This window comes from Notolepis coatsorum, assembly GCF_963971535.1.
Source record: "Notolepis coatsorum genome assembly, chromosome: 1".
NCBI classification, from domain to species: domain Eukaryota; kingdom Metazoa; phylum Chordata; class Actinopteri; order Aulopiformes; family Paralepididae; genus Notolepis; species Notolepis coatsorum.
The window spans coordinates 205,446,773-205,460,164 of record NC_140165.1 but is presented as its reverse complement, the minus strand read 5'-3'; the positions used below and the strand labels follow the sequence as shown (position 1 = coordinate 205,460,164).

At 40.9% G+C, this 13,392-nt stretch overlaps 1 protein-coding gene across 2 annotated transcripts in view; it reads left to right on the top strand.

The window, feature by feature from the left end:
• Nucleotides 1-13,392, top strand: part of sik3 (SIK family kinase 3) — a 133,627-nt gene that overhangs the window by 100,449 nt on the left and 19,786 nt on the right. For both annotated transcript variants that reach the window (XM_084317414.1, XM_084317415.1), the window contains exons 17-18: nucleotides 12,945-13,064; nucleotides 13,246-13,304. In XM_084317414.1, the coding sequence (XP_084173540.1) occupies nucleotides 12,945-13,064; nucleotides 13,246-13,304 (179 nt within the window). The remainder of the gene's footprint in view (nucleotides 1-12,944; nucleotides 13,065-13,245; nucleotides 13,305-13,392) is intronic.

The window sequence follows — 13,392 nt, the reverse complement described above, 5'->3', positions numbered from 1 at the left end:
GAGGAAATTGTCTCAACTGAATTAGAGCAAAACCGCCAATATGGTCATTAGAGACACAGGCCCATTGATTGCCCCCATATAACCCCATATTGCTATAAAACAATGCTAAACACTGGAAAAAGCCATTTATAATGCACGGGACCTTTAATTGTGATGTCCTTTAAAAAAAAAAAAAAAAAAAAAAAAAAAAAAAAGGCTGTGACAGAGTGGTAGCAGGTTTGTCACTAGATCCTCCTGACTATGAAGGAGTTGGTCTAGGAATAAACCAGTTTTCGTAGGGCTGTTCATAATGTTGACATTCGAATTCTAAATCAACATTCGAATTTTAAATGTAAAAAAAAAGTTCTTATATTTTTTTGGTCTATTCATTCTGTTTAAACCAATGGGGTTTTTCTTCACAGTTGCAGATAGAGTTTAGGCTACACTAATATTATAGTATTATACTGTTATAGTATATGACTCGTCATAAAAACTTAGGTACATCATTTATGATAAATGTTTTATTTATCTATCTGCATCCGCTTGCAAGACGTCACCATCACTTTCGTACCAACCGTGCCCTTATTGGATTATTTATGTTGACGAAACTGACAAGTTATATTCATTAAAGAAAGTTGATTTGATAAAAAAAATATATTAATTTAATCAGATTAATAACTTTATTCAAATTGAGGATTTTGTTTGAGAATATAAAAAAATTAGGGCTGTCAAAATGAATGCTTTAACTTTGGAGATTAATTTAAAGGTGCCATGCATTATAAATGGCTTTTTTCAGTGTCTAGCATTGTATTATAGTAATAGTAGTTAGTATCAATGTGTCTGTGTCTCTAAATACCATATTGGCGGATTGCTCTCATTCAGCTCAGACCATTTCCTGCTCGAGTTAATTAGGTCATTCTGATTTGACTCGCATCGTGACGTCACGTGGCGAGGATGGAGCGGATAGTGATCCAATTGGCTCTGTGGTTGTAGCGCATAGATGGGGACCTGCTTATCTCACACATGCAGCTTTGTTTACACAGTGCTCTGTGTCTCTCTCTCTCTCTCTCTCTCTCTCTCTCTCTCTCTCTCTCTCTCTCTCTCTCTCTCTGTAACCCGACACTTCATCAAACAGGGTTTGACAGAGAGCGAGAGAGAGGGAGAAACGGATACACCCTCGCGACAGAGCACACATACACACACGTGCGTCGTGCTGTCGTCTCTCTGTCTGTCTCTATCTCTCTCTCTCGATTCGGGAGCATAACTAACGCCCCGTCTATGGCTGTAGCGCACAGTGGAACACTTCCTCAAACGGGAGAGGGAGAGAGAGTTTACACAGTGCTCCGTGTCTCTCTCTCTCACTCGCAGACTGTGTGGATGACTGTCATAGCCTGAAATCCAAAGTGAGAAAAATGTGGCTTTTGAGTACTTGATTAGAAATATAAAACAATGAATTTTTTTGAATAAAACCTTACAGAGGTGTTCCATAGACTCGCATGAATTGTGTAAAGTTGCCCAAATAGTGCTAGGAATAGCAATGCATGTCCCCTTTAAATAATTTAAAGCATTAAAATAAATTAATCTAGATTAATCTATGGAGTGAAAAATCGTCAACGTTCTGAACTTTCAGCAGTATATTCGCCGCGGATATAAGAAAGAGGTCTAGCTGAGTCAATGTTGATGGTTTTGTTTTATTTTTTTATTTCACATGAGAGAAACTATTCAAAGAAAGCTATTAAAATAGTATTTGAATCTAAATATACTTTCTTTGTGTTGATTTTACATTAATTCCATGATTTTACTCAAGTAAATATCTGTTACAAGCTTCGGTCTTAACACATTGGCGACCGCTGGGACCCGTCTAATATAGTGGTTGAGGACCGGTGTCTTTTTGTAGAGCTAAATCTATACTTTATAGTATTGCTATCTGCCCATTCTCATTGTCAATTGAGTTCATAAACCGTCCCTTCAAAATGGCTTAAAGAAAAAAAATGCATCAATAGGTTGTCATTTTATAGCGCCGTGAATATAAGCATTATAGTGGATTTTGTCTCGTATATTTTCTGGAAGGCTAGTTATAGGGCTAATAGCTGCTAACGTTATATTCAATGTGTTAAAGAAATAACTCAAACTGCATATCATCGGGACTGTCCCAAAGCATGTATGCATCAAAGGGGGGGGGGGGGGGGGGGGGGGCGTCGTTTATTATTATTGATTACCAATAACAGTGGTCGTGTAACTAGCCACATACGCTGCTCGGCTGGTTGCGTATCATAGCAAGCTCTGATCCGGTTGTAATTTATGTGAAAAAGATCTTACCATGAGCCGGTGAGATACCCCCGAGCATTTCCCCGTTATCGATCGGCATCTGGTAGATCGATATGTCCATTGGCTGATGATAAATCCCCTTATTCCATGGTGAAATCTGCAATTCGAAACGTAATCCACGGTACAAGATGCTGATTCAGAATCCGGGTACTAAAAATATCCATTGAAAGGGAAAAAAATAAGTCACCCGTTCGCCCACAGGGCACATTGCAGTAGCGCGATGGCGCCCCTAAGAGGATCTGGCCGGTATTGCATCTTCTGGAATTCACAGACTAGGGAATATATGCAGACCTTGACCCGGTTATTAAAATGGAATAAACGCAATAACAACTTGCCACGGCTTTATACGTGATTCTGTCCACAACGCATGGATTCGAAACCCGTATTAACTCGTGGTCGGGCGGCAAAGTGTTAAGTAGAAAAATGCTATTTTTAATCTAGATTAATTACAGAAAATTGTGAGATTAATTAGTAAAAAAAAATGTATCTATTGACGGCACTAAAAAATATATTTATTTTTGATTACGTCATAAAATATGATGACATACATTCGAAGCTTCGTTCGAATACTTCAATAGAAGCTTCGAATGTTAAGAAATGTCATTTGGTACAGCCCTAGAGGATGTAGACCAGGTGGTAGTCACAGGTGTGTTTAGTCATTTATGCAGACTGGCTTGTTCATTTATGCAGACTGGCTTGTTCATTTGCATTAGTGGTAGAATTGGGCGACGCTATGCTAGCAATATATAGTGACATGAAGACTATCTTTGATATGTAGCATAGTGTTACCTATAAACCTGGTAACAGCTGGCAACATCAATTACATAATTAATGTCAATCCATACAGGTCATGCTGTTCAATTGAAAACCACCAATGAACACCACTGGTTATAGCTTGTTGCTGCACTGCTTAGCTTTGTTAGAGCTCAGCAGTTGGCTACTGACACACTGCAGTTTGTTAGAAATCAGCAGTTAGCTACTGACACACTGCAGTTTGTTTTCATTCAAACCTTTATTTATTCTCAAAGGACAATTGAGGTCATCCTAATTTTCAATGTAGTCGAGACTTAGACATTTCAATCCATCCATAAATGTTTTATAATATAATGATAATAATAAATAATTACAACCATCTATATAGCACCCTTCACACATGGACCGCAGCCCAAAGTGCCCCACAGCAAGTAGCACAAAATGAACATAAAATCAGCATACAGTCAGGGCGGCTGGGTGGTGCAGCGGACTAAGCGCTCGTCACCAACGTGTGAGACACTGGTATCGAATCCTGCTGTCAGTGTTGCCTCCGGCTTGGCCGGCCGTCATACTGGCTCAATTGGCAGAGTCAGCGGGAGGGAAGCCGGTGGGTGGTAATCTGGTCATTGTAAACATGGACTCCTACAGGTCGGTCAGGGCGCCTGCACAGCGAGGAAGGGAGATTGTGAGGGTAGTGTGAGCCTCCCACACGTTACACCTCACCAATGAGAGTCCGCGCTGGCAGGTGAAAAGAAGTGGCTGGCTGACTCCGCATGTATCGGAGGGGACATGCGATAGTATCTATCAACCCTCCCTAGACCGACCAGTGGGGGGCACATGCGAGCAACGACCAGGAAGGGGAGGGGGGAAATTGGCACGACTAAATTGGGATGGGAGAAAAACACAGAAAAACAGGAGGAGAAAAAGTGGATCAAAAAAAATAAAATCGGCATACAGTCGACAGAATAAAATACAAATACGAATAGGTATAAAAGTAGTGTAACGTAGAACATGCCTATAAGAATAGGCATAAAATAAGTACAGCATTGCTCGAAGGCATGTGAACCCCCCCCAGAACAGCCAGTCCCCAAACACCCCACACATCAATCCCCACCACATCCCCATCCAAGACCCCCCCCCCCCCGATAAAGCACATCATGACTGAAGGAAAACACAAACAGCCCGCGTGCCACTCACATCGCCATTCGCTCAGCAGTGGGCGCTCGCACGCAAGTGTAGACATCTCTCGGAATGCCAATCTAGTTGTTTTTATGTTTGTTTAGGACATTTTCACTGACCAGAAATAACAGACCTAATGGCGTAAACCAGCGCTTCTCAAACTACGGGTCGCGACCCAAAGTGGGGTCGTGGGTAGATGACAGTGGGGTTGCGTATTGGCAAGTAAAACAAATATATATATATATATATTATTTATTATTATTATTTTTTTTTATGTTCTGGCAACATATTTTGGCTAAATATGCCTTGTTTTTTAAATGTGTATTGATAACATAGTGCTGTAATAAAATGTTCTAATATGATCAAGTTCAACAATGTGTGCTTTTATTTTGACATTCCTTTATTCCATGTTGAAATTACGCGATACATTAACACATTGGGCGCCATGCATTGTGCCCATCATTATGCCCTCTCTGCCACCGCTGTTTACCTTCTTTGCAGGGCTATATCTTTTAAAATATTATAGCTATATCTGCATTACTATGGCCCATTCAACATCGGGTATCTATCGTTCCGGATGTGGGAACGTTATATTTTTTCATTCATACATTGTTGTGTTAATACCGTAGAGAATATAAGTATGTTTTTAAGCTTTTCTGCTGTAATTCCAAAAACGCTAGTTATAGGCCCTGAAGCATAATGATAGATTATCGATTGGCGTTTCTTTCCTATACACGCTATATTAAAAAATTCAAATGTATATGATCGGTATACATTATGCTTCATCATGCGTGAAGGAAAGGGGGGTCGTTTATAATTCCTTGATCATCAGTAACTGCTTTATTTAGTATGGGTTGATATATTGATCAGACTGATTGCAAACAAAGAAATGGACAATCAAGCTGAAAGTAACGTTAGTTTCCTCTTACCGTTCGCCGATGAGACTGAGGAAAAATATCCCAATTATTTGACGTCGATCTGCTAGATCCATTTCCGGTTTTTATGACGCAATAAACGCCGAAATCATATCTATTATTGCATTTCGAAAGCGATCCGAATGCACTCGAGTGTGTATATTGATCCACGCCACAATATATCTCTGGCGGAGGAATTTCCTCGATGCACCGATCGCCACTTCCGGTTTGGCGTGAGTGTAACTCGCCCGACCATCCACCAGGCGGCGGTATTGAGGCGTTGCAATATCAGAACAGGGTCCGGCTGCGATCCGGAGGGAGGCTGGATGAATTATGAATGCCATGGCGAAAAAATTTAATATTGATCCCAAACACGTGATACACCGTTGTTGGCGTTCAACGCATGGCGGGCAATAACGATTTACGCCGCTCTTGGCGCACAATGTGTTAAGTGTGGGGTCCCCAAAAAAATTCCTACATAAAATGGGGTCGTGACTCGTGGTATGAAAAGGGTTGAGAACCCCTGGCGTAAAGAATTGTGGGATTGAAATGATCTTGTAGCCACCATCCACTCCACACTTAATAATAAATAATAATTAATTTAATTTATATAGCGCTTCTCAATAACCCGAAGTCGCTGACAATAGTCGGGAGCAAGAGTACAAACAAAGAAACAAAAGCAAAGAAACAAAAACAAAGAAACAAAACAAAAGGAACATGAGACCATGGGGGGAACAGGGAAGACAGCATGATAGCACAAAAAAGACTGGGGACAGACATCAATCAGGTTGGGGGGGGGGGGGGGGGATTATGGGTGGGGAGGGTTGAAGGCAAGGGAGAACAGGTGGGTTTTGAGGCGAGTGAAAAATGGGGGGAGGGGGGGGAGTGAGAATCCAAGGGGAAAACGGTAGGAGAAGCAGGAGTCCAAGTTGGGTGTAGAATAGGAGCAGGAGTGGGTTAAAAATGGGTAGTAGCTGGATCACTTCAAATGTTGATCCTTTTGGTATTCATACGAATCTCTTTTGCGTTTTTGCATACTAACGGATCGCATACTGGAAAAAGTGCATACAAATATTATGTAGCATGGAGAATTCTGAAGCAGTCATTGGCGTCAAACATGGGGGCAGCCATACTTAACACATTGACCGCCGGGGATTAGCCTCATCCTTAGCAGCTGACGCTAGCACTGTAAACGGTGGCAGTCGTTCACCTTGTTTGCAGGCCTATAACTATTTAAATATTATAGCTATATATGCAATACTATGGCCCATTTGACATTGTGTATCTCTCGTTCAAGATGTGGAAAAGAAAAAAAAATTCCATCCATACGTTATCGTTTTATACCGTGGTGAATATAAGTATGTTTTTTGAGTGGTCTGGGGTAATTCTTCGAAGGCTAGTAATGACCCACGACTAGGGATGTTCGATATTGGCTTTTTTACCGATAACCGATATACCGATATTGTCCAACTCTTAATTTCCGATACCGATATCAACCGATACCGATATATGCAGGGTTCCCCCCCCCCAAAAAACGGAATCATTTCAGGTAATTAACATATATCTTGTTGTGGAATTAACACAACATTATGCATACTTTTGACAAATAAAATAAGAATTTGTTCTTACTTGCTTGCCTGGGTAAATAAAGGTTAAATAAATGTATGAAATGAATGAAAACCGATACCGATATTTTCCGATATTACATTTTAATGCCAATATTGGCCGATAATATCGGTAGACCGATAATATCGGACATCCCTACCCACAACGCATATTATACTTAATCCATTGGCATTTTGTCCCTATACACGCTACAATTACAAAATTCAAATGCATATGATCGGTATATTATGTTCCATCATGCATGCGTGAAAGGGGGGGGGGGGGTCGTTTATGATTAATTGATTGTCAATAACTGCATTCGTACAACGGCATACGTTGATCAGAGCGATGGCTGTGAGAACAAGGCACAATCAAGCTGAAATTAACGTTAGATTGCTCTTACCTGTGGCCGATGAGACTGCAAAAAGAATATTCCAATTATTTGATTGCCATCTGCTAGATTGTATGTCCATTTGGCCCATGCCATAACTCCCCACAGTATAATGAATCCGGCGTCGGATTGACGAGTCAATGCGATCGAGTGAGGATCTTGACCCACGTTACAAGAAAACCCCTACCCGGATGACTTTCAGTGACGGACAGAGTCAAACTTCCTTCAGAGAGTAAGTGCAACATCGACCGCATACCACCAGGCAGCGGTATCGGACCGTTGCGGTCTCAGACAGAGTGCCACACATATCCACAGCACAACAGGATGAATTATGAATGGAAATAGCGAATAAAATAAATAACGATCCTCGTTGTTGGCAGAATTCGATTGGCGGGCTTTAACAAGTGCACTCATCTTTGGCGGGGAATGTGTTAACTTGGCCCCCCGTCATGAAGGAAGGTGGTTGACGTTGAACATCAGGCTGCCTCTTGAACTAGGATGTCAGTTGGGAGTCTTTTGTAAACTAAAACACATTAGTTGAATTAATTAATGAACTAAACATAATCAGGATGGTTACATTAGCCTAATTACATGAGCATGTGGTGCTGTTATTTACGTAACTCTGCGAAGCAGACGGATGGAGACACAGGCTGCTAGTCATGAGGAAGCTCTACTGAAGTTAACAAGATTACTAAAAGGATGACCTACATGGCCTTCACGTCACCTAAAAAACATTTCCGGTAGAACTTTCAGTGGTTTATACCATAAACTTGTTTTAGCTGGCTCAACTCACCAGGATCAATAACCTGCTGTCAGATTAGGCATCAGAGTTATCGTAGGATTATAATAAGTCCTCAGATATATGATGTGTGAAACGGCTGCCGTTTTTATGTAGGGATGGGTCTGCTACACTACTGTTATGTTATAGTGAGGATAGGTAGGGATGGGTCTGCTACATCAGGGGTTCCCAAAGTTTTCAGGCCACGACCCCCGAAATAACGGTGTCAGAGAGCCAGAAAAAAAAAGAAAAAAAATTCAATACCGGTACTTAAAAAAAAATATATTTATAAATGGAAATGTATGGTTGAAACACACACACTAATAAGCATTGGAGGCTTTTAACCAGGGCCGGACTGGGGAAATCATTCAGGCCAGGAAATATATTGCAAAATATAGCCCCAGTCAGGCCACTTTTTAAGCGAGGGGTCTGGGGGTCCCCCACCAGGAAATGTTTTGTTACAAAGACTTCATTTCCTGCATTCTGGTGCAGGAATTATTTTATTTGTACCCTTTAACACTGTCCTGGCCAAACACGTATATATACGTTATTGGGCTCCATGCTTGACTGCCCAAGCTTAATTCCTTTTTACCCCCTTGAATGCCCAAGGCCACTTCAATGTTAACGTTAATATCGCCTAATCTATGTTTTAAATTATGGCTATGTGTCTAATCTGCCCGTCGCATTATCAATGACTTATTTCCAGTCAACATTGTCGAAGCAGATTGTTTTTTTATCGGTTAATTTCCGTTTCATAGCATTTAGAAAACCCCTCGTTTTCACGGAGAAAAAAGAGGTTTCCATGATAATCGCCTTTTACTGGAATATTCTAGAACGTTGTCATTGTTCGGCCTATTTATGAATCGTTTTCAAATAAACGCTAGATTATCGAAAGTATTATGTGTACGCATGCACGCTCGTGGCGCGCGCTGAAAATCGCTTCTCCTATTTCCTGACGGCGCGCAGTCAAACAGCCATATCACATAATAACATAAAAGCTTATATATCCGAGAAAACGGGTCTGATTATCCTTAGACTTGTAACATAGATTCCTTACCTGAGATCAGATGGTATCCAAATGGATTATTCCAATTCCTGATCGCCATTCGAAAAAATCAATCTTTTTATTGATTCACCGTGTATACTGTAAAACACATTCCCCGCTGCTCTGAGAGTCCAGCATGAAGCTGGTAGATGCCGGCTGCGTGAGTGAGAAGTAAAATGTGGAGTGCGTTTTTTTTTTTCTCATTCATTTTCATTGAGTTCAATACAAAAGGGTGAATTACCACCTGGGAGACGATAGGGGGTGCTTTTTTCACATCTGAGCGCCTGAGGTAGCTGAATTTCCAACGGTAGACTCGGTTGATGAAATATGATTTCAGATCGCACAAAAAAAAAGAGAAAATACGAGAATTCTCGTGAGTGGGCATTCAACCCGCGGGGGGTAAACCCGAGAAATCTCGGGCGTGGCATGCAAAGTGTTAAAGGGCCAACCACGTATATATAAGTTATTGACTCGTTTTTGCTTTTATTCCATTTTAATATCCTACTCAATGTTGGCTGGAAAATGCCTTTGGGATTCGGAAAAGTGCATTACCGGCCAGATCCTGGTAGTGGCGCTGTCTCGAGAATGGAGTAATCCTTGTTTCAGACCTGGTGTCACTTTTTTTTCATTCCGGGTTAATTTTTCTGTTAGCCTGAAGCTATGGCTTCAACCGATCGCATGGAATACTTATTGTGACGCCGAATTCAGTATGCAGTAAAGGAATATAGCATCAGCCAATGGACATATCGATCTACCAGATGGCGATCAATAACTGGGAAATTCTTTTTGGAATCCAACCGGCCACAGGTAAGAGCGATTTGATGTCAATTTCAGCCTGATCGGGTCTTGTTATCGTAGCTATCATAGCTATCATAGATCAGCGCATGTTGTTGTAATAACGAATGCTGTTATTGGTAATCAATAATCAGAAACGACTTCCCCCGCCCCCCCCTTTCATGCATTCATGGTGGATCATAATACCAATCATATGCATTTAGATTTTTAACTGTAGCTTGTGTAGGGCTGAAACGCCAATCGATTTAACGTTATTAGCTTAGCGCCCATAACTAGCTTTGCAGGAATTACCCTAGACCAATCTGGTATATAGTTCATATTCACTACGCTATAAAATGGGAACATATTGATGAAAAAATTATTTCTTTATGGCATATTGAAGGGAAGGTTTATACTGTCAATTGACAATGACAATGGACACATAGCAATAATATAAAATATAGATTTAGCTCTACAAACAACCTCACGCACAGTGAAATGTTGTTATGAGAAGCTGGCCTCATAGAGTGAGATTAGACGGATCCCAATGGCCGGGAATGTGTTAAATGCCAGTGTTTGTGATGGCATCACAAAGTATTGTTAAACAGGCTATCTAGCATATGAATGATTAGCAACAACACTGATTTTGATGGATTTTCAGTTGTTTTGTAATGTCAGATTGAAAGAAATACTCACTCTTCAAAAACACCATAAAAATATTACTATATGTTGAAATAATTTACCACTTTTTCTTTCATAAATCTTTTATTTAACTTCAGCCCTGATCATAACACCACATATTCATTTTATAATTCTAACCCTTTAAATGCGTTAAATGTGTGTGTGATGGCATATATTTGCAATATATCAAATGCAAAGTAGATTTTTCTGGGGGGGATTATTACAAGCTAGCATGTGTCAATGATTAGCAACAACACTGATTTTGATGGATTTTTAGTTTTTTGTAAGGGTCCCGCCTCCACCAATCACATGCGGCTCCCTTTGTGTGTGTGTGTGTGAGCAAGAGAGAGAGAGAGATAGTTCTCCAACTTGTGTGAGTTGCAGTGATGTCCTGGTTGTTCCCCACCTAGGTTATCTAACTATTGCGCCGCTGCAACTAGAAACACTGGCCTGGCCTGCTTCTAAGTTCAGTGGCCCGACTGCATTAAAAAAAATAATGTATTATTATTATTATTATTATTTTGATTTTATTTTATTATTATCATCTGGTGACCCCCCCCACGGCGGCTCGCGACCCCCACTTTGGGAACCACTGTGCTACATGACTGTTATGTTATAGTGAGAATGGGTAGGGATGGGTCTGCTACATGACTGTTATGTTATGTTATAGTGGGGATAGGTAGGGATGGGTCTGATGACTGTTATGTTATAGTGGGGATAGGTAGGGATGGGTCTGCTACATGACTGTTATGTTATAGTGGGGATAGGTAGGGATGGGTCTGCTACATGACTGTTATGTTATGTTATAGTGGGGATAGGTAGGGATGGGTCTGCTACATGACTGTTATGTTATGTTATAGTGGGGATATGTAGGGATGGGTCTGCTTTCTGCTACATGACTGTTATGTTATAGTGAGGATAGGTAGGGATGGGTCTGCTACATGACTGTTATGTTATAGTGGGGATAGGTAGGGATGGGTCTGCTACATGACTGTTATGTTATAGTGGGGATAGGTAGGGATGGGTCTGCTACATGACTGTTGTGTTATGTTATAGTGGGGATAGGTAGGGATGGGTCTGCTACATGACTGTTATGTTATAGTGGGGGTAGGTAGGGATGGGTCTGCTACATGACTGTTATGTTATAGTGGGGATAGGTAGGGATGGGTCTGCTACATGACTGTTATGTTATAGTGGGGATAGGTAGGGATGGGTCTGCTACATGACTGTTATGTTATAGTGAGGATAGGTAGGGATGGGTCTGCTACATGACTGTTATGTTATAGTGGGGATATGTAGGGATGGGTCTGCTACATGACTGTTATGTTATGTTATAGTGAGGATAGGTAGGGATGGGTTTGCTACATGACTGTTATGTTATCTTATAGTGGGGATAGGTAGGGATGGGTCTGCTACATGACTGTTATGTTATAGTGGGGATAGGTAGGGATGGGTCTGCTACATGACTGTTATGTTATGTTATAGTGAGGATAGGTAGGGATGGGTCTGCTACATGACTGTTATGTTATGTTATAGTGGGGATAGGTAGGGATGGGTCTGCTACATGACTGTTATGTTATGTTATAGTGGGGATAGGTAGGGATGGGTCTGCTACATGACTGTTATGTTATAGTGGGGATAGGTAGGGATGGGTCTGCTACATGACTGTTATGTTATAGTGGGGATAGGTAGGGATGGGTCTGCTACATCAGTGGTTCCCAAAGTCGGGGTCGCGACCCAAAGGTGGGCCGCGAGCAGCCACGGGTGGGCCGCGAGATGATTTAAAAAAAATAAAAAAAAAATAAAAAAAAATATTGTTTTTATTTTTTATTTTTTTTATTTTATTTATTTTATTTATTTTTTGTCAGGCCACTGAACTTAGAAGCAGGCCAGGACAGTGTTTCTAGTTGTATTCTAAAATTCTATTCTATTGTATTCTAAAATGTGACTATATGGTTTTATATTAACTTAATAAATAAACAAAAACGAAAAATCTACTTATTTCAACGAACATTTCAAACTAAATAACAGATTATGCACATAAAACGCTGAAAACAACCGAAGCAACAATAGTATTTTAATGAGGCTATTATTATTATCATTATTATTTTGCAACAAGTTAGCCCTCTCATAAATAGCACATATAAATGAATAACTAACTTGAACTAACTTAATAGGATTGAAGTGATATTTGGCTTAAAAAATCGGTCACATGGCAAAAAAAAAAAAAAAAAAAAAAAATGACGATGTCCATTGGGCCGCGGCTCTCTGACGCCTTATTTTCTGGGCCCTGGCCTGAAAAGTTTGGGAACCCCTGTGCTACATGACTGTTATGTTATAGTGAGATTCTTTGAGTTTATCTATCCACTTAGACAGAAGCGCCATTTCACCCCTGCAACTGAATTTGTCTCATGTAAGTAATTTTAAGTTTTAAAGTGACAGTACATAACTGCTTGTGTGGGCCTTGTTTGTGCTCCACTCCCCTAGTTTTGTGTAACTGTGTGTGTGTGTCAACAGGAGTGTGAACAGCTACAGAAGATGTATGCGGCGCCGCAGGATGAGCGACTGATGGAGCACACCCAGCAGCAGCATGTCCTGTACCAGCAAGAACAACAGATCCTATACCAGCAGATCCAGGTACACACACACACACGCACGCACGCACGCACGCACACACACACACACACACGCACACGCATACACACACGCATGCACACACACACACACACACAGTATAGTACAAATCCATGACACAAGACACTGTTGAGCCTGTGAAACTGATTGTTATTGTGTTAACCTCTCTCTCTCTCACCTCTAGGCCCTATCTCTGGGACACGGAGAAAGCCAGCCCAGTCATATAACCCACCAGCTCCAGAGGTGAGAGGACATGCATGTTGTATTGAAGAAATAAGTCCCAATTCAGAAATAACGGGAGTCGGCCAGCCTGTTTATAAACATGTATTAT